This window comes from Danio aesculapii, chromosome 5, assembly GCF_903798145.1.
Source record: "Danio aesculapii chromosome 5, fDanAes4.1, whole genome shotgun sequence".
Taxonomy (NCBI): domain Eukaryota; kingdom Metazoa; phylum Chordata; class Actinopteri; order Cypriniformes; family Danionidae; genus Danio; species Danio aesculapii.
Window position 1 is genome coordinate 35,863,145 of NC_079439.1, and position 21,529 is coordinate 35,884,673.

Sequence of the window (21,529 nt, forward strand, 5' to 3'; positions counted from 1 at the left end):
TCAGACTGGTTTCTTGAACATGACAAATAGTTCATTGTACTCAAATGACCTCCACAGTCAACACATCACAATCCAATAGAGCATTTTTGGGATTTGGTGGAATGAGAGATTCACATCATGGATGCGCAACCGACAAATCTACAGCAACTGCATCATGCTATTATGTCAATATGGACCAAAATCTCTGAGGAATATTTCTAGTACATTGTTAAATCTATGGGTCCAACCCAAGACTAGTGAGGTGTACCTAATAAAGTATATATATATATATATATATATATATATATATATATATATATATATATATATATATATATATATATATATATATATATATATAAAGAGAGTTTTCATTACATTTAACATGAAATAACTGAACAAACATAGGAGTCTGAGGAAAAATGCTCATTTTAGTAGAAAATTGCAGATGGCACTTAGAGTTTTTTGCATCTGAACTCTTCATATAGGCCTATTTATATCTGCACGTTTTATTTTCCTTTTTTTTTTAACAGAAATAGAGTACCCTTTTAACTGAGTCCTTACCAGTGAATGATAATTAATGAATAAGCTTTTAAAGAAACATACAGGTTGTGTTTACAGACATGATTTTAAAGCTAATAGAGTCAAGTTGCATAGTTACCATGAGATGTGCTCTATTTTCTCTCTTTCTCTCACACTTCATGTATGACAGTATATTGCCATCTGCTGTTCGAGATGAGTACTGCATTTTTTCTCTGTAATCATGGTTTGTTTCTCCTTCATTTGGTTGTTGCTGCTGCTGCTGTGTTCAAGAAATGAGATTGAGATTATTTGAGCTTTGTACCATGACGCATTATACTGCTGGAAGTAGAACAAGATGAGCACACTGTGGTAATAAAGGGATGGAAATGGTCAGCAACAATACTTAGGTAGGCTGTGGTGTTTAAATGATTCTGAGTTCGTTCTAAGGAGCGAAAGTGTGATTTAAAAAAAAGTCCTCCACACCATTTCACCAGCATCAGCCTGAGCCATTGATACAAGGCTGAATGTATCAGTGCTTTTATGATGTTTACAACCAGTTCTGACCCTGTACCATCTGAATGTCACAGTAGAGATTGAGACCAGGCAACCTTTCCCATTTTATATTGTTCATTTTTGCTAAGCCTGTGTTTATTGTGGTTTGCTGTTTTCAGCTCACAGGAGTGGTACTGGTTTGCTCATCTGCTTCAAGGTTCAGAAATGCTCTTCTACAGATCTTGTTGTAACAAGTGGTTTATTTAGTTTACAGCTGCCGTTCCATCAATTTTAGCCATTCTCCTCTGACCTTTGGCACAAACATTCTAGTGCTATTCACTGGATATTTTTTCTTTTTTTCTCCCATACCATTCTCTGTAAGCCACAGAGATGGTTGTGTGTGAAAACCCTTGTTAAGTGAAATACTGCAAGATCTGTTTGCAGCAGAGAACAATATGTTTGTACCTTCTTTTTATCCTATTTATAAGACTTTTATGTAGTCTTGACTATATGTAAATATTATACCAATTGCATTGTGAGGGGGGTTGGGGTTGCTTTGGGGGCTTAAGTCCTTGATGTATAGTCAAAAGCCCCTAATCTTTTGGAATATGTTGCACTTAAAAAAATAGGTTGTATAACATTTATTTTGTTATCCAAGTACCTAAAATTACCACATACTCACACATTCATGCATTCCGCTTAACGCAGCTTTTGTGTCGGGTATGTAATTAGTCAGCTGTTCAGCAGTCCCATTCTACTGGCAGGTGGGAGTGGGACTGTTGTTACATGGCAAGTGTTAAAAAAATCCACTGCACTGTCGTCATTCATTCATTATTTTGAGGAGCTGAAGCTGATAAGGTAATACAGCTGTTTTGCAAAAAACGAAATAGTTCTAACTACTGATAAAGCTTCATATTTTATATTTATAGTATAAAATGTGTGTAGTTGTGGTGAAATAAAATAACTGTAATCAATAAAATGGGCATCATATTCGAATTATTTAGAAAAGCATAAATTGTACTAGCTTTCTAGCCAGTCATCTGTTTCTGTAATAGTTAAATCACAGTGAGTTCATGCATCTAGCTTATTATTTTATAGCTATATTCTACTGTAAAATGCTATGTCAGTTAGCATTAGATTATAAATCGACTTCATTCTTATGAAAATACCTAAGATGGCTGGAGGAACACATATAGACCGTTTATGGCCACAGTCATTTATATGGTCAGTTAAAAACCTTTTTATTCTTTTTCAGATCTTATTTTCATTCATTCAACTACAGCAATAGCTCGATGCCTTCATCCATATTAAGGATTTCCTGGAATGTTATACTATTTTTGTGAGGCATATATGGAATTTCTGCTCAAGAGCGCCCAGTATGAATGAAACAGGCATTACATGCATTTAAAGTGCCACAATGCCCGCATCACCCTATTTTGAGAAAAAAATATCCCTCTAAAGAAATTTGAAGCATTTCTAGCATTTATTTATTTATTTATTTATGGTACTATTTTTGATACAATTTTTATTATATCAATATTTTGCAATGTATTGAATTTAGAAATTCTAGTATCTTGACAACAATACACCTCAGTTAATCACTCTGTCCAAATGAACATGGTAGATGTGTCTGTTTTACTATTAATCATTTATAAAATAATTTAACTGCCTTGCAAATAATCCATAGGGGGGGGGGGGACTTCGACCCCCTGTGTTATACTATAAGCATTAATACATATATTTTTTTTATTTATATAATATGTATTCTTTATTTAGGGTGTGCGGATGTGTGTTTGTGTGTGTGTGCGTGCATGTGTGTTTTTATAGTATATCTCCACTTGTTAATCTCTGCAGACTGTCAGGGCATGTGGGCTGAATCCAAATGGAGACCAGCGCATTGCCCTGTGGCATATTTAAGGCTGTTTTTTATGCTGACTTTGGCAGCGTTGAACTGCTTGTCTGAGCAGATAAGCTGATATGTGATGGCTCACACCCTGGTGTTTCTGCAGTGAACCACAAAGCCATTTAAGTTTGTTTGCTTTTGTAGAAATTCATTATGTATTCACGAACCCTAATACTGAGGTTCTGTGTGTGAGTTTTGAGGAATCAAATGATTGGCTCCCTTAATTAAAAGAATTTCTTCAAAAATCTTAGTTTAGATGGATCCTAATTGATTGATGTTTGTATGAGTAAAATGTGATTTTTTTATTCTGTGATTTATGACATTTGTAATCAATTTTAAATAAAGAAAATGCAGAGTTATGGTTGTGACATTTGCAGTAAAAACTCAAAACATAAGTTCACAGAGAACGTATATGTTAACCAGTGTTGGGCAAGCTACTTGAAAAATGTAGTGAGCTAAGCTATTAGCTACTCTACTTAAAATGTAGCTTAACTACACTAAAAGCTATCCTCTGGGAAATGTAGCAAGCTAAGCTAAAAGCTACTTGGCAAAAGTAGCTTAGCTACATCGAATTTTTGCAAGTTAAAACCAAGTCATATCTTAGTGATCAATAAAACTGTCAGTGAAACATTTGAGGCATAATTGTTCAGTTCAATTATTTACTGCAAATAATATGCTGTACCAAACAGAAACAAATTATAGTATATAACAGCAAAAACTAAAAATCCAATAAAACCAAGTGTTACATGTTTGAAATAATTTATATTAAAGGAAAATATTGAGGAATAAGCATTATATTTTATATACTTTTACAACTCTTCATTAAAGAATTACACTACATAATGTAGTGTCATTAGTAACATATATATATATATATATATATATATATATATATATATATATATATATATATATATATATATATATATATATATATATATATATATATATATATATATATATATATTTATATATATATATATATATATATATATATTACTCCTCTCCCTCAGTCTATGAAGCAAATTTCTTGCGTTAGCCCAATTGGAGCGGGAGGTGGCAGCAGCTCACCAAAAAGTTTGTTGTCGACCACCGAAAAACATCAACGTCATTCTCGCCATCATATTGATTTACTTTCATCAGCTAGACATCGGCCTCACAGCTCTGTGAATGTCGGTGCCGTCACTTATTGATCTGCGATTGGTAAATATAGCTTGTGTGGACGCTACTGCGCTACTTGACAAAAAAAAATCTGCTTCGCCAAAGAAAAGCTATTTGTAAATAAAACATCTTACACATACCTGAGGAACAGTATAGAAGAACATTTTGGCGGTTTTAAAACCTTGACATTTCCAAACTGCGGTATACCTTGAAAACGGTTATCGTCCCATGCCTAATCTGTAAACATGTTTTGTACTTTAAATGACAGAAATAAACATGTGTTATGGATGTGACCAAAACAGTTTACAGTATACAACATGCTTTGTAGAAATTCTGTGAATTAAACTGCACAATCCAAAATAAATAATGATAATCAAAAGGACGAGTCGGCTCTCTATAGAACAAAAATGATTGATTTTATTTTATTTTATATTTTAGCATTTATGAGGAAAAAGTGTCGTTATGGATGTGACTGATGTGAAATTGCCACTTGTGTGACTTTGGTAAATCAAATATAATTGTTTGAAACATTGACAGACATTTTTGAGTATTTCTAAAGTACTGTAAAATACTTGCTTACACAAAAAAACTTAGAAACGGTTTCTGTATATTGGTGAAAACTTAATTTTTTTCATGGCAGGTTTACATTTGCATGAAATTGCTCGAAGTAGGTTTTTGGGGTAAAATAACAAAAAAGGCACCCTGTTTGTGGACAGAGGAGTCTTCACTGACGTCCAGCGTTCTACAGCCTCTGGTGCCTAGACTGCAGCTTTGCATAAGACGTTTGGCCATAGGAGAAAAGGTCGTGCCCAACTGAGTCTGGTTTCTCTCAAGATTTTTTAGCCTTTACTTTCACCAATTGGTGAAGTTTTTTTGGCGTCACTGGCTTACGTAGTTCAGGACTTGTAGAGCTGTGCATCGATGGATTACTATGCAGTGTTTGGACTCTCAGCAGTGAAAATTAAACCACACTGAACTGAACTGAACTAAACTTTAACTCTGAAAACTGAACTGACGCTGTTTCAATTTACTATAATCTTCTATGTTAATCTGCTTTGACACAATCTACATTGTAAACGCGCTATACAAATAAAGGTGAATTGAATGTTTCTGTTAATATCTTTTAAACAACATAATATCAAAGATTTTACTTCAGAAGCATTAAGAAAGCAATATTTGATGGAATAAACCTGAAGTTCAATTCCAACAGATGAAAACATTTGTTATTCTGACCAGTTGTCAATTTCAGAAAAAAAACTGACAATATTTGACAATATTTTGATTTAAATTAAAGAAAATCTGACCTTTTCCAAAAAACAAAAAACAAATACAACGTTAAATCTTTTATTTAAACCCTTAATTAATATATACAGTAAATCCAGAGCCATTTTAAACTTCGGATTTGATAAATTTTCATAGATCAGTGTAATATAGTTTAAATTGTAGTTGGATCTTTTCATTTTTGTTGAGTTACTAATGTTGTCTTTGTGTGTGTTTTGCTGCAGGTGTGTGCTCCTGCACAGACTTTACCACCGGCCATCATTGTGAGCGTTGTGAAGATGGTCACTATGGAAACGCACTGACTGGCAGCCCAGGCGACTGCTTACTTTGTCCTTGTCCAGATCGCACCACCTGCGCCCAGGTGCCAGAGACAGGGGACGTTATTTGTACCAACTGTCCGACAGGCCAAAGGGGTCAGTTCCAGTGACTTTATGTGCTATTTACATCATTGTGTCACAGAAATGCTCAATTTACCAATAATACATATAAACATTAGTAGATAAAATACATTATACATTCACTGTTAATAAATGTAGATTTATCCATTTTAGCTGATGCTTGAATGTGAAGCACAAGCACAGAGAGCAGTAATAAGTATGTAAATGCTGTTAATGGATTTTAATGGATCCCCAGGTGTACGATGTGAATTGTGTGAAGACGGTCACTATGGCAACCCTCTGGGTTGGGGTGGCACAGTGCAGCCCTGTGTGAAGTGCCAGTGTAATGGGAATGTGGATGCCAATGCAGTGGGTGTGTGTGATCACATGACTGGACGCTGTCTGAAGTGTCTGGGCCATACGACTGGGGACCATTGTGAAAAATGCAGATTGGGTTACTACGGCAACGCACTGGCCAACCAACTCAATGCGGGGGGAAAGTGCAAACGTGAGTGTCATTTAAAGCATGAATGGGGCACAAAGTGGAGGCATCTGATTGTTGAGTTGTGGTGAAATGGGTTTACAGTCAGTACAGAAAATATAGATGCACATCAACAGATTTTCCCTGCATTTATCCTAATAATAAGACAATAAGTTTTGGAATCACATACATTGTGGAAACTGGCCATTGAAAAAAATGTTGATAATGCAGATGAATAATGACAGATAATGCAAAAAGTTTTGGTCACATTTTATTTTAATGTACAATTCATGCTATTAAAGAGCGTTTCAGTTCATGTCTACCTCAGAATTTTTTCAAAAAGGCACAGCAAGGGAAAAAAAGGAGAGCGAACAACTGTTGTCAGTTGGCTCACAATATTAGACACAAACTGTGAGGAGACCCATGATTTTATAGTTTACAAAGTTAAAATACAAACAAATAAACAGTAATTTAATGCCTGGCTACATTTGTTATTCATAATTTCATATACACATAACCACAATTTGTTATATGATTATAAAGATAATCATGTTTATATAAACACTATAAATGAGGACTTCTCTCCTCCTCAATCTCCGGGTCTAAATGCTGACACCGTGGAGCAGTGCAGCAGGTCTCTTGCCCTGTCTATTTCAACCATTAGCCCTGCTGGTAATCTGGAGGATTTTATAACATATGCGAACACAGTAGCACAGATATAGGCGATGTGTCTGAATGGTAATGAACTCAACTGATAAAAGACAAAGTCCGCCATTTTCCAATTCTCTTACAGCTCTTCCAACAAATATACTTGCTGTAAAACAACAGTTTTGCTGTTTGCAACAACCCCCGTGGATCATGGACACAAACGCATACAAGCCTTCATGAACGGCTAATTAATGCATGCTATGCGCAGCTGCAGTCTCGCAGCTTTGGCAGGTCTGTTAGCCTCATAGGATAAGAAAACTCAGCTATGAATAATAATGAGAAACCAACGTGTCATCTCTGGACAGGCAGATCAGCGCTATGCCACCGATTATGACCCCGCCCCAAAAATGATTTTAAACCAGGAAGATAAAAATTAGCTGACAAAAGCTCAAAGATATCCAGTTTTCCCCACAATTAAAGCTGACAGGTGCTAACGTTGTCTTAACTGATGCTCAACACACACAAATCTGTTAAAATTTCAAATAAAGTACTCAAGGGTTTCTTGAACCTTTGACAAACCATTAACAAAGACTTTAAGCTCAACAAACTACTGATTATCTGCTTGTTAATTGTTAATAAGGTAGTCGATGGATTTAGGTATTGGGTAAGATTGGAGATATAAAATAAGATCATACTTTTTAAGTGCTAATAAACATTTAATATCCTAATAATAGGAAGGTAATAAGCCAGTATGGTGTGAACTGTTACTTAAACTAAAGTGTTACAATTTTTTGTCAGTAACATTAAGAAAACTTCCCAAGTGTTAAACCTCGTCCATTTACTTTTAGTGACAATTGAAACTATTTGTCTACTAATATTTTTAAGGTCATTTTCTCAAAATGTTTTTTATCCTGCACTGACCATAAATCACCATTTCAGCAGCACCTTCATACACCGGACTATACAGTTTAATTCAGAAATCTATCATGAAGGTTTTAACAGAAGGATTTGTTCATGCATAAATTGCCTGATTAAATAAATTTCATTCTACAAAAATGTGAAAATGTCATTTTTTTCAGGCATTTTGCAGCATTTTTTGAATTGTGCAGTGATGAAATGACATACTCAGACATATAAGTTTCTTCTGTAAAAAATATAATCAAAATGTGTTAATATGTAAATGTTTTTTCTGTGCATTTTTCATGAACAATTGCATATTATATATCAAACTGCATACTAAATATTAGATTTTAGAAAAACATCTTTTAAAAAAGTTTGCATTTCTTAATGAATCAACCACTAGGGACGTATGGTGATAGCTGTTATTTTATTTACTTATTCACCTGCAGTGTCTTGCCTTAATAAATATGCTGCAGACGTAAATAAGAATTAAATGCAAAGCGTAGGAGAAAATCTCAGTATAAAAGCAACAGAAGTCAACCGAAAGTCAGTGGTGTGCTTTGAGACTTCAAAAGTGAGATTAAATTGTTTTTTTAGATGCTTAGCAACATCCTTGTTCTTTGTTGCATGCCTCATTAGAATGTAGACATTAAAAAAACATTTTGTGCTTGAGCTATACATCATTTATCAGCATGTGGGTGAGAAGATTGGTGTGGAATTCTTTGAAGAAAACTTTGAAAGAAAATTGTTTATATAACTTTTTTCATAACTGGTTACTTTGAAATGTGCTTGTGCATTTCTCGTTTCTCAGCTTGTGCTTGTCATGTGGCTGGGACGTCAGGGTCTCCGAATGACTGCCATCCAGATACAGGAAACTGTGTTTGCCTGGGTCATGTGACAGGACGAGACTGTGGACAATGCGAAGCTGGATACTTCAATCTGCAGCCTGGATTGGGCTGTGAGATGTAAGTTTTAGAATCTGTCAGTTTGTCCTTTATTTACCTGTCAAATAATATCATATAGGGTGACACGGTGGCTCAGTGGTTAGCACTTTAGCCTTATAGCAATAAGGTCACTGGTTTGAGTCCTGGCTGGGTCATTTGGCATGTGTGCCATTTGCATGTTCTCCTCGTGTTCACATGGGTTTCCTCCAGTGCTCCGGTTTCCCCCACAGTCCAAAGACATGCGCTGTAGGTAAATTGAATAAACTAAATTGGCCGTAATGTATGTGTGTGAATGATTGTATGTTTTCCAGTATTGGGTTGCTGCTGAAAGGGCATCCGCTGTGTAAAACATATGCTGGATAAGTTGGTGGTTCACTCCACTGTGGCGACCCCTAATTAATAAAGACTAAGCCTAATGAAAATGAATAATATCATATAATTCGTGCTCTTTTGTTGTTGTTGCTTTTTTTTTTACAGGTGTAACTGCAATCCCATTGGCTCATTGTCTTCAGCATGTCATCCAATCACAGGACAGTGCATGTGTCGAACAGGTGTCGAAGGGATGTCATGTGACACTTGCCGAATGGGATTCTTTGGTTTCTCCTCAAGAGGCTGCAGAGGTATTAAATATCATTAATGAAGGTCAATCTAAGGTGTGCATTGTTTTCAGGGTGTAGCCATGTTAGTCTTGACCATTGGAGTTTCAAAATCGTTTCAGTTATTTCAAAGGAAATAAACTAAAAAAGTGCTCAATGAAAATGAAAGGAGGCAGTTATGTTATAGGCTCTGTTTTATAAATATGCATACAGTGAAGATGATGGTCATATAAATATGCAGCTACACGACGCCTCAACATCTTTGGTGTCTGTTAAGATAATATCAAAATAAAAATAGGCAGTTCCTGTTTTCATTTTATTGTTAAGAAGGTGAAACAACGTAGCCAGGGTGATGCGAATGACATTTTAAAGTAGCCTATTCACTGTTCCCTTTGAAAATTTACCCAACGTGTCCTCGGGAGTTTGTTTTCCATATAAAACATGCGAATTCTGAACTAACAAGGAGAGGATGCAAGACTGAACTGTGTGTAGGCTACTTAATATTGAGGAAAAAACCCCAATCAGTTCTGCACCCCGCCTCAGTTTTCAGATATCTCCGTTTTCCCCCATCCACACTGAGACGGAGCAGCAGCGTTTTAAAATGAAAACGGCCTCTTCAGCGTTTTCAAAAAGCTCAGTTTTCGGCGCTTGAAAACTCCGGGGTAGTGTGGACGGATGGCGTAACTGTAGCAAAACTTATGCATTTTCAAACTAAAATGTATTAGTGTAAACGGGGCCTCAGTCTCATATTAAAACACACACTTGCACACAAAAACTGCAACAAAAACATGTTGCTACACTGCGTATTAGTTTCATGCAACTTTTTTTTGCAAACCTGACACTTTTGAGTAGTAAGGCATTAATATTGCTGTTCACATTAATTTTCACTTAGTTTTGAACGACTTATTTATTAGAAAAGATGATCCGCATCATCACAATTTCAAATGTGCACTATTTTTTATTTTAACATAGGGCGGTTAAATGCTTGATTCTTATTGGATGGTTAACATTATAAGAAGTGCAATTATTTTTAAGGAACTGCACAGCTAAAATTTTTCAGTTTCATGTCACTTTGCTTTGCATCATGGCCACATCATTATTTTGTGCAATATTTGTTAATAGTTTAACTTATTTCACACACACAGATACAAACACACACAAACACATTTTTGTAATTATTAAAAAACTGAAAATATGAAATTAATTCAAATGTAAATGCCAAAGAAATATTTCTGTGCTAATGAAATGATTGTTGTGTTGGTTTTTATTGCCTTTTCTCACTATTAAATATTTAAATTTTTCTAAATTGAAAACCAGAATTACTCAGAATTTTTGACACTGAAATTTTTGATACTGAATATTACTGTATGTTACCATAAAAACAATGTTTTGCCCTGAGCCCATATTTTAAATAAAAGTTTTTTGTGTTAAATTCAGTTCCTGGAGGGTCACAGCCCTTCACAGTTTACTTCCAACCATGCTTGAACACACTTAAGCCATGGTCACACTGCACTTTTTTGCATCAGACCAGAGACACAAGTTTCGCAGTTCGCTGCATGGCAAAGTTCAAGCTTGGTGAATACTGACAAGTGAAATCGCATCACATGATTTGCGTGAGACTAATCGAAGATCAAAACACGACCTCTCTGGACAGAAATGTAAAATATTGACCAATCGCTTGTTTTTTAAAATCCTCATCTTGTTTAATCCCGCCCCTTTTTGCAGCGATGTACGACAAAATTTTTCATGCTCAACAGTAGTGTGACTGCAGCATTACCTGTAGGTTTCAAACAAGCCTGAAGCACTCAATAAGTTTGATCAGATGTATTAAATTAGGGTTGGAACTAAACTGTGCAGAACTGTGGCCCTCTAGGAACTGAAGCTGCGTTCCATAAAATAATAATAATAATTATGATACATATTATTTGTAATGCGCTTTTCTCAAGCTCAAAGCGCTATAAGGCAAAAATCAATAAAACAGTAAAAACAATAAGTAGGAAAGTATAACAATAAGTAAGATAACAATAGATCACACATACAAAATACAACTAAAGAGGTGAGTCTTAAGAACTTTCTTAAAATAGTCCAGAGACACAGCATTCCTAATGGTAATGAGTAATGCATTCCATAATTTTGGCGCACGATATGAAGAAGCCCTGCTACCCAGTTAAGTCTGCAGTATGTGGCACACTTTGCACTATGCTTTTATCCACTATGTACTTACACACTCAACATCATATATATGTATGTAAGGTTGTCCCAAATGGAACAGTAACATTTTCTTTTACTAAGCGGAAATTCAAATCGTTTCCCAGATGACGTTTAACGGTTGCCAAATTAGTGAAATAAATGACCTAACCACCAAATAATATTTGACATGAGCATAACCGCATTCACCATCAAGAGGTGGTATAATCACTTTCATAGGAGAATTCTGCTTTCACAATCCAAAATACATAAAGTAATCCAGCATCAATGTCAGAAAGCTCCGCCCCTTCCGCTACAGCGGGTGTTGAGTGCATGAAGTGTCCAACAATCCACACTTCATTTTAATGGTTAAATAAGTGCATCTTCCAGGTATTTAAACTGCACTTATTCTTTTTAAACTTTTCAGTGTGAATGCACTACTTACACTATACTACAAAATGGCGTAGAACAGTGCACAAGTATGCAATTTGGAATGCACCTTAAGTTTGACACCTGTGTCCTTGCAGAACCTCAATTTAAAAATATTCAGCTCAGCTTGATTGGACCTATGACTTTGATTATATTTAAATTTAATAGTCCATCTTTAGTATAAAATAATATCAAATATTACAGTTTTTTACAGACGCAAGGACACATTTCTCAATACTTAGGTCACTTTTGCAAAACTCTTCACACAATTCTCCTAACCGACTTTCAGCTTGGCAAAACAGTTCATTTCACATTCAAAATGCGCTACAACTACTAAAACACTTTATTCAGGTCTTAAATAAACTCATTCTTCCAGAACACTAGCAAAGGTTGACAGCTGAAAAACACACTTTGTCACCCAAAAAACAATGACCTAAAAACACTAACAACATGTGGCATTACACAGTGTTTTCTTGTGTAAAACATGGTCACATCTCTGTTTACAAATGCAATATATACTGTTTTAACTGCAATATATGTTACTGGAATGAATCATTCCTCAATATTTTATGTAATTTATTTTATTTTTTTGCACTAAATAATTATAAAATACAATAATTTGTATACACTCCATCCACTGATACAGATACAATAGTAATGCTAATGGCAGGTTAAACTGCATTTTTAGATTTTAAATATGTTTTAATAAAATATTGCTGTTGAATTTTGCTGTCTTATTCATGTTATTGTTTTGAACATAAGTTTAACAGTTTTGAAAACAGTATGTAAGCACGTGCAAAATGTCCTGTACATACAAAGATTTTTGGCAGTTGTTCTGTCTGAGTGAGAAAAGAATTCATGAAATTTGAGAGATGTAGTCAATGAATGCATTTTGTGCCAAAACAATGATTATTGATCATCAGTTTAGCCCACATAGACTTCTGTTGTGCTCACTGTGTGAAGAGTTTTGCAAAAGTCACTTAAGGATTGAGAAATGTGTCCTAGTGTCTGTACAAAACCGTTTTAAAAATTGTAAAGAATTTTTCAATATGCCAAGTGACTTTAAAAAGATTTTAGGTCTGTATTACAAAACATTCACCACATTCAACCTCGAAAAGGGGGGATTAATCTTAATCCAAATCTAATGTTTTGTCTAATCTAAAGCAGGAACTCAACTGTGTGTATGTATATATATATATATATATATATATATATATATATATATATATATATATATATATATATATATATATATATATATAGTTTAATGTACTGTGATGATACATGTTCAGAATGCACTCATTTTTTCAATCCATCCCTGAAGTATTATAACAAATGGAGTGATATTAAAAACTGCACACAATGAACACATCTTTAATGCACCGTTCAATTTTGTCCATTGTGTCTTTAAAATAATTTTTTAAGACACTGTTTTCCCCACCTGTAGCATGTAATTGTGACCCCATGGGCTCCACCTCAATGCAGTGCCACAACAACGGGACGTGTTCTTGTCGCAACGGGTTTGTTGGTTATAAGTGTGACAAATGTGAACAGAACTACTACCAGAACCGCCTGAGCCACCAATGCGAGGAGTGTCCCGTGTGCTACAGCATCATTAGAGACCAGGTGGGTGAAACAGAGACCATGATGAAAGGATCTTTTAGTGTAATAGTTACCCAGAAAATTAAAAGGTTCACTGTTATTTTTTATCTCTTCTTCTCGCTAAGTTCCTGAACTACATCTTTCTTTTTTGCTCGTAATCAGCATGGGTGGGTGGTAATGCAAGGCTGATTTCAGCTCTGCCTTTTAAATGATAGTGGGAAGCTCAGTGAGGTTTAATAATAAGGTGTGATTGATAGTTTTAATAATTAAATCTATGTCTGCTTTCGTGATTGAGTGCTTTGATTCTATTTTTCTTCTATGACTACTTTTGTACAAAGGGTCTCATTCACTAAACATGTATTTTTGTGTGAAATGTGCATTTGGATATTTTTTCAAGAATAAACCATCAAAATATTTATACAAAAATGTATTCTAAATGTCCCGAAAAGATTAAAGAACAACTTATTACACACCTACGCAATAATCATGTACGTCCGGGGCCCTATATACAGTTGAAGTCAGAATTATTAGCCCCCCTTTGATTTTTTTTTCTTTTTCAAATATTTCCCAAATGATGTTTAACAGAGCAAGGAAATTTTCACAGTATGTCAGACAATATTTTTTCTTCTGGAGAAAGTCTTTTTTGTTTTATTTTTGCTAGAATAAAAGCAGTGTAATTTTTTTTAATCCATTTTAATGTCAATATTATTAGCCCCTTTAAGCAATATATTTTTTTCCAATAGTCTACAGAACAAACCATCATTATACAATGATCTGCCTAGTTACTCTAACCTGCCTAGTTAACCTAATTAACCTAATTAAGCCTTTAAATGTCATTTTAAGCTGTATAGAAGTGTCTTGAAAAATATCTAGTAAAATATTATTTACTGTCATCATGACAAAGATAAAATAAATCAGTTATTAGAAATGAGTTATTAAAACTATTATGTTTAGAAATGTGTTGAAAAAAAATTCTCTCCATTAAACAGAAATTGTGGGGGAAAAAGGGGGGTTAATAATTCAGAGGGGCTAATAATTCTGACTTCAACTGTATATGGTTGTCAACATCTCAAAAAATCTGTTTTGGTGTTTCGTGACCCTTTAAGGGTGAGTGGAAAAGCCCATATGTGGAGCTGGTTTGGGCATGTATTATGCAAAATATTAACCTTGTTCATGCCGGCTCTAGAAGACTCCAAATTCACTAAATAAGAATGATATTATATAAGAATGTGTTTAAAGGTAACATGAACTGAAAAGTAGCACAAAAGTAGCGCAGTGGGTAGCACAGTCGCCTCACAGCAAGAAGGTTGCTGGTTTTAGCCTCGGCTGGGATCAGTTGGCATTTCTGTGTGGAGTTTGCATGTTCTCCCCGTGTTCGCAAGGGTTTCCTCTGGGTGCTCCGGTTTCCCCCACAAGTCCAAAAACATGCGCTATACAGTAGGTGAATTGGGTAAGTAAAATTGCCCGTAGTGTATGAGTGTGAATAGTGTGAATGGATGTTTCCCAGTGATGGGTTGCAGCTGGAAGGGCATCCGCTGCGTAAAGCATATGCTGGATAAGTCGGTGGTTCATTCGGCTGTGGTGACCCCAAATTAATAAAGGTACAAAGCCGAAAAGAAAATGAATGAATGAATGAATAATCACTCCAAAACAGTGACAAATATTGAAATTGGAAGATATTAAACCATAAACCTGATATTAACATCCAAAACTTGCAGTTTGTCACTTTCGCCTAAATGGAAACTTTTTTGACATTTTGACACTCATATTTAAAATTTAAATTTCTCATCAAATCTTGACCAATCAAATGCTTTCTAGTATGTGACATGCCCCGCCCCTTCATGATTTGCTTTTTTTATTTGATGCACTTGAGCTCAACCATTCTCAAAGGCAGAGCTTTGATAAAACAAAACACTATTCGCTGTTTTTAAAAAGGGGAGGAGCTACTCTGTCCTACCCTTTCTTCACGTTTCCCTTGAGATTATGTCAAACATCGAATAAAAATGTACATTTCAAAGCACTTTATAGGACCTTTAAGAACAAGCTCACGTGTGTTAGAATGTATTGTGAATAAGGTGGAAATATTTTATGAGAAGTGCAAATGTGCATAATATAAACAACACACAATTATTAGTGAATGAGACCCAGTTTTTACATTTTTCTTCTTGTGTGTTGTGATAGTGAATTTCTTATTGTTATATGAACAGGCCAGTAAACTGAAAGCTAGACTGCAGGAGTTGGAGTTGCTGCTCAGTAGTTATGACTGCAATAGATACAGCCGACGGGTTCGTGGACACCAGCAGAACAGACCCTATCATAATGACCTGGATAATCACATACAGAAGGACCAGGTTGAAGACTACCTGCCCAACGCTCTTGAGGATCTCCTTGCTATTCAGGGTGAAAGTCTCTCAATTGTTTAAACTGCTCATGTCATTAATTAATGAATTTTCTTTATTTAATTATTAACTTAAGAAAGATGTGTTTTGAGAAAGATGCGTTGTTGATAGAGTTTAATTAAATTTAAATATGACACACTGTTTGGTTACTGTTACCAATTGTTTACTGTTAGCCAATTAAAATAAATATTTACAAACATTTAAAGCATGTATTTTAGACCTTTCACTTCAAAACAAACTATAGAAATGTAATAGTAGATATATCAGATTTATCGCTTAGTTATAACAATACAAAAAATAAACAAAATAGTTGCTTGGCAATAACAAGTTGTTTTAGAATATTAGTATCAGCATGTTTCATATCATAAGAAAAAAAATCTTAAGTCAGCGCCAATAGCCTAGTGGTTAAGTGCGCTGACATATAGAACCATAGTGCTCACGGCAACCCGAGTTCGATTCCTGGCTTGAGGTTCTATGCTGATCCTTCCCCTCTTTCTTGCTTCCAATACTATCCTGTCTGTTCTTCACTATCCTATCCCAATAAAATGTGAAAAAACTTAACGTTTTCTGAAAAATACATATATTTGTCAATTGAAATGTGCTCTGATTAATATTCAAAAGTAACTTGTATTTGTGGGTGGCACGGTAGCTTAGTGGTTAGCCCTGTCACCTCACGGCAAGAAGGTCACTGGAGGACACAATTGGCCATAGTGTATAAGTTTGCGTGTGAATGAGTGTTTCCCAATATTGGGTTGCGGCCAGAAGGGCATCTACTGTGTTAAACAAATTCCAGAATAGTTGGCTATTCATTTCGCTGTGGCAACCTTTGAAATAAAGACTAAGCGGAAGGAAAATGAATGAATGAATTATCTTGTATGTGTCAAATGTTGAAGTACTCTGTTTTTCTGTAAGAGCTTACTATCTGATAGTATTGAATATAATTACATTATGTATAATATTCCAATAAATAATAGCATTTAATAATCGTCCAGGCACATGATGTTACTTGAATCCACATATATAATAATATTTTAAAATACATTTAAAGTAAAATTCAATCTAATGTTTGAAAAAGAATTTCAATTTCACAGAAGGATAATTTTGCCCTAAACTGTCTATAATTGACCAAACACATACTATATTTATGAAACGAGAAGAGTACCAAGTATAAAAATCAAAAACATTATCCTTTTTGTGAGCAAATCTCATATAAACATAACTAAAAATCTGAATTTGTTCACCTCATTTGACTGTTTATCATGATTTAAGTCAAATATGGAACATCTCAAACAAACATATACTAACAAATTTTATTGTTGGATGCAAACACAAATATATGCATACATTGTTTTTTTTTGCTCCTCACAGTGACAGTGACTTTGTTTTAAACTTACTGCTGTTATTTCTTTACTGCAGAAGCTCGTGAAGCCTTCATAAAGCAGTTTTCACAGCTGGAAACATCTGCCCAGACCTTACAGCTGCAGCTGCGAAGCATTGCAGCAGCCCTGAACTGCAACCTCACAGACAGCGCGAAAGATCCAGAAGAAGGAAAGACTCTAAAGGTTGAAAATGAGTGTCAAGAGCTTGTTGACACTTTATCGACTACTCTGAATATGCAGGAACAGCTTCAAAAGATGACTGTTGACCTTAACAGCATGGTGAGTCTGAATGAATCAAATAAATGATCTTCTGATCCATCTGGCCAGAAAACATGTCTTAATGGAGACTCTTCAAATATCTTATTCTCAGGCCATCCCAGCTGTAATCCCTAAAGAACCCAATAAATGGAACGCCATAGTGAATGAATCTGAGGTGCTGGTGAAAAGGTTAGCAGACTGACTTAATGTAGATTCAAGTTTTAGATGTAATTTCTGCAAACATGCTTTATATTCTTTTTCTTCTAACAGTCACACAGAGATGGCAGCTCATATAGAGCAGGTAGCAGAAGATGTCTTTAAAATGGCTAACAGAACTTATTTGCAGCTGGTAACTCTTCTTGAAGACAACTCCACAGAGTCTCACATACAGGATCTCACAGAGAAGTCAGTTATTTAATGTTTGTTTGTGTGTTTGGCAGTCCATTTTAACATTTAATCTATGGTATTTATTACATATGTGAAGTACATACACAAAATACTTTAAACTAGCTTTGTTTTTGAAAATAGTTTAAAAACAAACTCTAAAGTCTTACAGGCAATTTACTATTTACTTTTGTTTGTTTACAAGTTTTTATCAAATTATATTTAATTTTATTTGGTTAAATCTTTAAATGTGAACCTAGACCACAAAACCTTCTTATGGTGCACAGATGTATTTTAGGAAATATTCAAAAATAAAGTCTGTGGTTCAAATGTATTGTTTTTTTGTATTTTATGTCAAAAGTAAAGATCATTTTACATGAAAATACTTTGTAAATGTCCCACTGTAAATGCATTAAAACTTATTTTTTTGTTTGGTTATACACTTTGCTAAGCAATTCATAGACAACTTTAAAAGTGTTTTTCTCAGTATTTAGATTTTTCTTAAACCCCTTAGATTCAAGATGTTTAAACAGTTGTATCTTGACCAAATATTGTCTGATCCTAACAAAATATATGTCAATAGAAAGCCTATTTATTCAAATTAGTGTAAGGTTAGGGTTATTTTTAAATGTGATCTATAAATCTCAGTTTTAAAAAAAACATTTATGTATTTGTGTTCCAGAGTCATAAATTTCTATTTAATATTATTCACAAATATTTAAAAACTTTATATACAAGTATATAAAATAAATAAATAAATGCAATATATATGAACACATACAGCCCCTTACAGTCTCTGATATGTTATCAATTACAGAAAAACTACACACAGTATACATTTAGTCCTTATTTGGGTTTTAAAACGACACGTAACATACAGCCCACAGTCAGTGCAAACCTTTCATTTGCATCTTTAATCTTCACCAGCACATGTAACCGCTGTTACAAAGTATTTCCATCATTTGAGTTCAAAATAGTCCAAAAGATGATGATAATAGTTAAACATGGCAGTTTGTTCATGTTTTAGGTTGCTGAAAGAATCATTAGTTTCTGAAAGTATCGGATGTCAGAAGCACTTCAATAACCACGCGCACGTTATTATCATCAGCTCAAGAAGTTTGTTATTTCAAGCGAGAAAGTGAAATGTTTTTAGAAAGCTCTTCTTCATGGCTTTGTGGCTGTTCATACCATACCACTCAGTGGAAACAGGCCATTTGACAGCGGAAATGGCCATAAAAGTGTACCGAACCGTACCGTACCCTACCGTTTACTGGAAACGGGTTATAAGACAAGGCAAAAAATTAAAACACACCTAAACAAGACAAGACAAGAAGATGATTCGTAGATTTACAGGTAACAAGACTAAGCAAAGTGTGTGTGCAAGAGTGGTGTATAAATAGTCTGTGTAATGAGTCCTTGAACAGCTTCCAGCTGTGTGTGTAATTATCGGAATACCAGAACAGGTGTATGAGTTGCATGACAGGATTTGTAGTTCATAAGGTGACAGAATTGTAGCCCGGGTGATGGTGCATGCTAACCAGTGATCTGCAAGCCTGGATCGCTGGTGGTCGTGACAGTATCATTTAATCATGTACATCAGTTCCAAATGAATTAATTAATCAACACAACATAATTTGTTCAACTATTATTTTAATTAAATTTAACAATGAGCAAATATTATCAATTGAATAACTGATATTGAATGGGGACCGATATCTCATAAATAATAACTAATAAATATATCTAATATCTCTAATAAATAATTATAAACATATCACATATATCATATATAAACATATATCTAATAAAAAAATTACTTATATCTGCTGAGTAAATACTAGTATCTTTTAGAAAGATACAAGTACTTATAAATAATCACTAGTAATCTAAATAATAGCAATAGTAATAGTAATAATAATCACTGATACTACTAGTGCTTACTGGAATAGCAAGTAGCAAACAAAAAAACACAGGTGTGAATGATATTTGTACATTTTAGGGATTAAATATTAAAATGGCTTGCCATGTTGTTTGTTCATCAATCTGATTTGATGGTTTTGAGGTGACCCTTAATAACTCATTTTAAATGTCACTGTATATTTGTGTGTGAAAGGCTGGAGGAGATGCAGCAGCTGAAGGAGAATCTGACTCTTGAGGTTAATGAGACATTAGTGACACACCTGTCACTTCAGAAACACAACGCAGAGATTGCGGACATTTTACACAACATCACCACTTCACTGTCAGAACTACGCAGAACGGATGGCAATTTCACCCTCGCTGTGGAGGAGACCAACATGACCTCTTTCTCACAGACGCTTAATCAAACCAATGTAACAGCAGCTCAGAATCCTCAACTCACAGAGGTTTGTGCTGCATGTTAATATTGTTGTGAAAAGAGGCAATGATGCTGATGATGTGGCTATAGAAGAACTTATAAAATGGTCACGCTTCATTTTAATAATAATAATAAGACTTTTAGCTAAAAAAAAAGTACTAATTATTTGCTGTTTATTAATAGTTTAGTTTATATTTTAGGTCACAATATGCAGTATTAGCAAACCATTAACTTACACTACTAAATTAATAAACTACCAATTAGCTGTTTATTTATAGTTAGTGAGGTAGAAGTTGATTTTAAGTTTTGGGTAGGATTAGGGAAGCAGAGTAAGATCATACTTTATAGCTACTGATGAACAGTTAATATCTTAATAATAAGCCAGTAGTTAATAGTATGAAATATAACCTAAACTAAAGTGTTAGCAGTAGTTGTAATGTAGTAGTTGGGTTTGGGTATTGGGTAGGATTAGTGATGCAGAATATAAATATATATATATTTACAGTTGAAGTCAGAATTATTAGCCCCCTGATTTTTTTTCTTCCCCAATTTCTGTTTAACGGAGAGAACATTTTTTTTCAACACATTTCTAAACATAATAGTTTAAAAACTCATTTCTAATAACTGATTTATTTTATCTTAATAAATCAATAATATTTTACTAGATATTTTTCAAGACAGTTCTATGTAGCCTAAAGTGACATTTAAAGGCTTTACTAGGTTAATTAGGTTAACTAGACAGGTTAGGGTAATTAGACAAGTTATTGTATAACGATGGTTTGTTCTGTAGACTATCGGAAAAACATTTAGCTTAAAGGGGCTAATAATATTGACCTTAAAATGTTTTTTTTATTACTAAAACTGCTTTTTATTCTAGCGGAAATAGAACAAATAAGACTTTCTCCAGAAGAAAAAATATTATCAGACATATAGAGATATGGCGAGAGAGAGATTGGCTACAAACTGTCCAATAACTTTCCTAAATAACCTAACATACTTAGCCTTTAAATTGCACTTTAATCTGAAGATTAGTATCTTGTACAATAACATATTATATGCTGTCATGGCCATGGCGAAGACAAAAGAAATTAGTTATTAGACATTAGTTATTAAAACTATGTTTAAAATGTTGTTGACAGAATCTTTTGTCCTTTAAACACCACTCAAGAAATATTAGGAAAAAAATGAAATTTACAAAAGGGCTAATCATTTTGCCCTCAAAAATAAACAGCCAATATCTTAATAGTAAGCATGCTAATAAGAAACTGG

The 21,529-nt window shown here is 34.3% G+C and overlaps 1 protein-coding gene across 1 annotated transcript in view; it reads left to right on the forward strand.

The window, feature by feature from the left end:
- The window catches only part of lamc3 (laminin, gamma 3), a 141,094-nt gene that overhangs the window by 108,916 nt on the left and 10,649 nt on the right, over window positions 1–21,529 (forward strand). Inside the window, exons 13-22 of the mRNA XM_056458058.1 lie at window positions 5,563–5,751; window positions 5,972–6,223; window positions 8,556–8,709; window positions 9,166–9,308; window positions 13,348–13,526; window positions 15,710–15,902; window positions 17,318–17,559; window positions 17,651–17,727; window positions 17,809–17,943; window positions 20,036–20,288. Of these exons, the coding sequence (XP_056314033.1) occupies window positions 5,563–5,751; window positions 5,972–6,223; window positions 8,556–8,709; window positions 9,166–9,308; window positions 13,348–13,526; window positions 15,710–15,902; window positions 17,318–17,559; window positions 17,651–17,727; window positions 17,809–17,943; window positions 20,036–20,288 (1,817 nt within the window). The remainder of the gene's footprint in view (window positions 1–5,562; window positions 5,752–5,971; window positions 6,224–8,555; window positions 8,710–9,165; window positions 9,309–13,347; window positions 13,527–15,709; window positions 15,903–17,317; window positions 17,560–17,650; window positions 17,728–17,808; window positions 17,944–20,035; window positions 20,289–21,529) is intronic.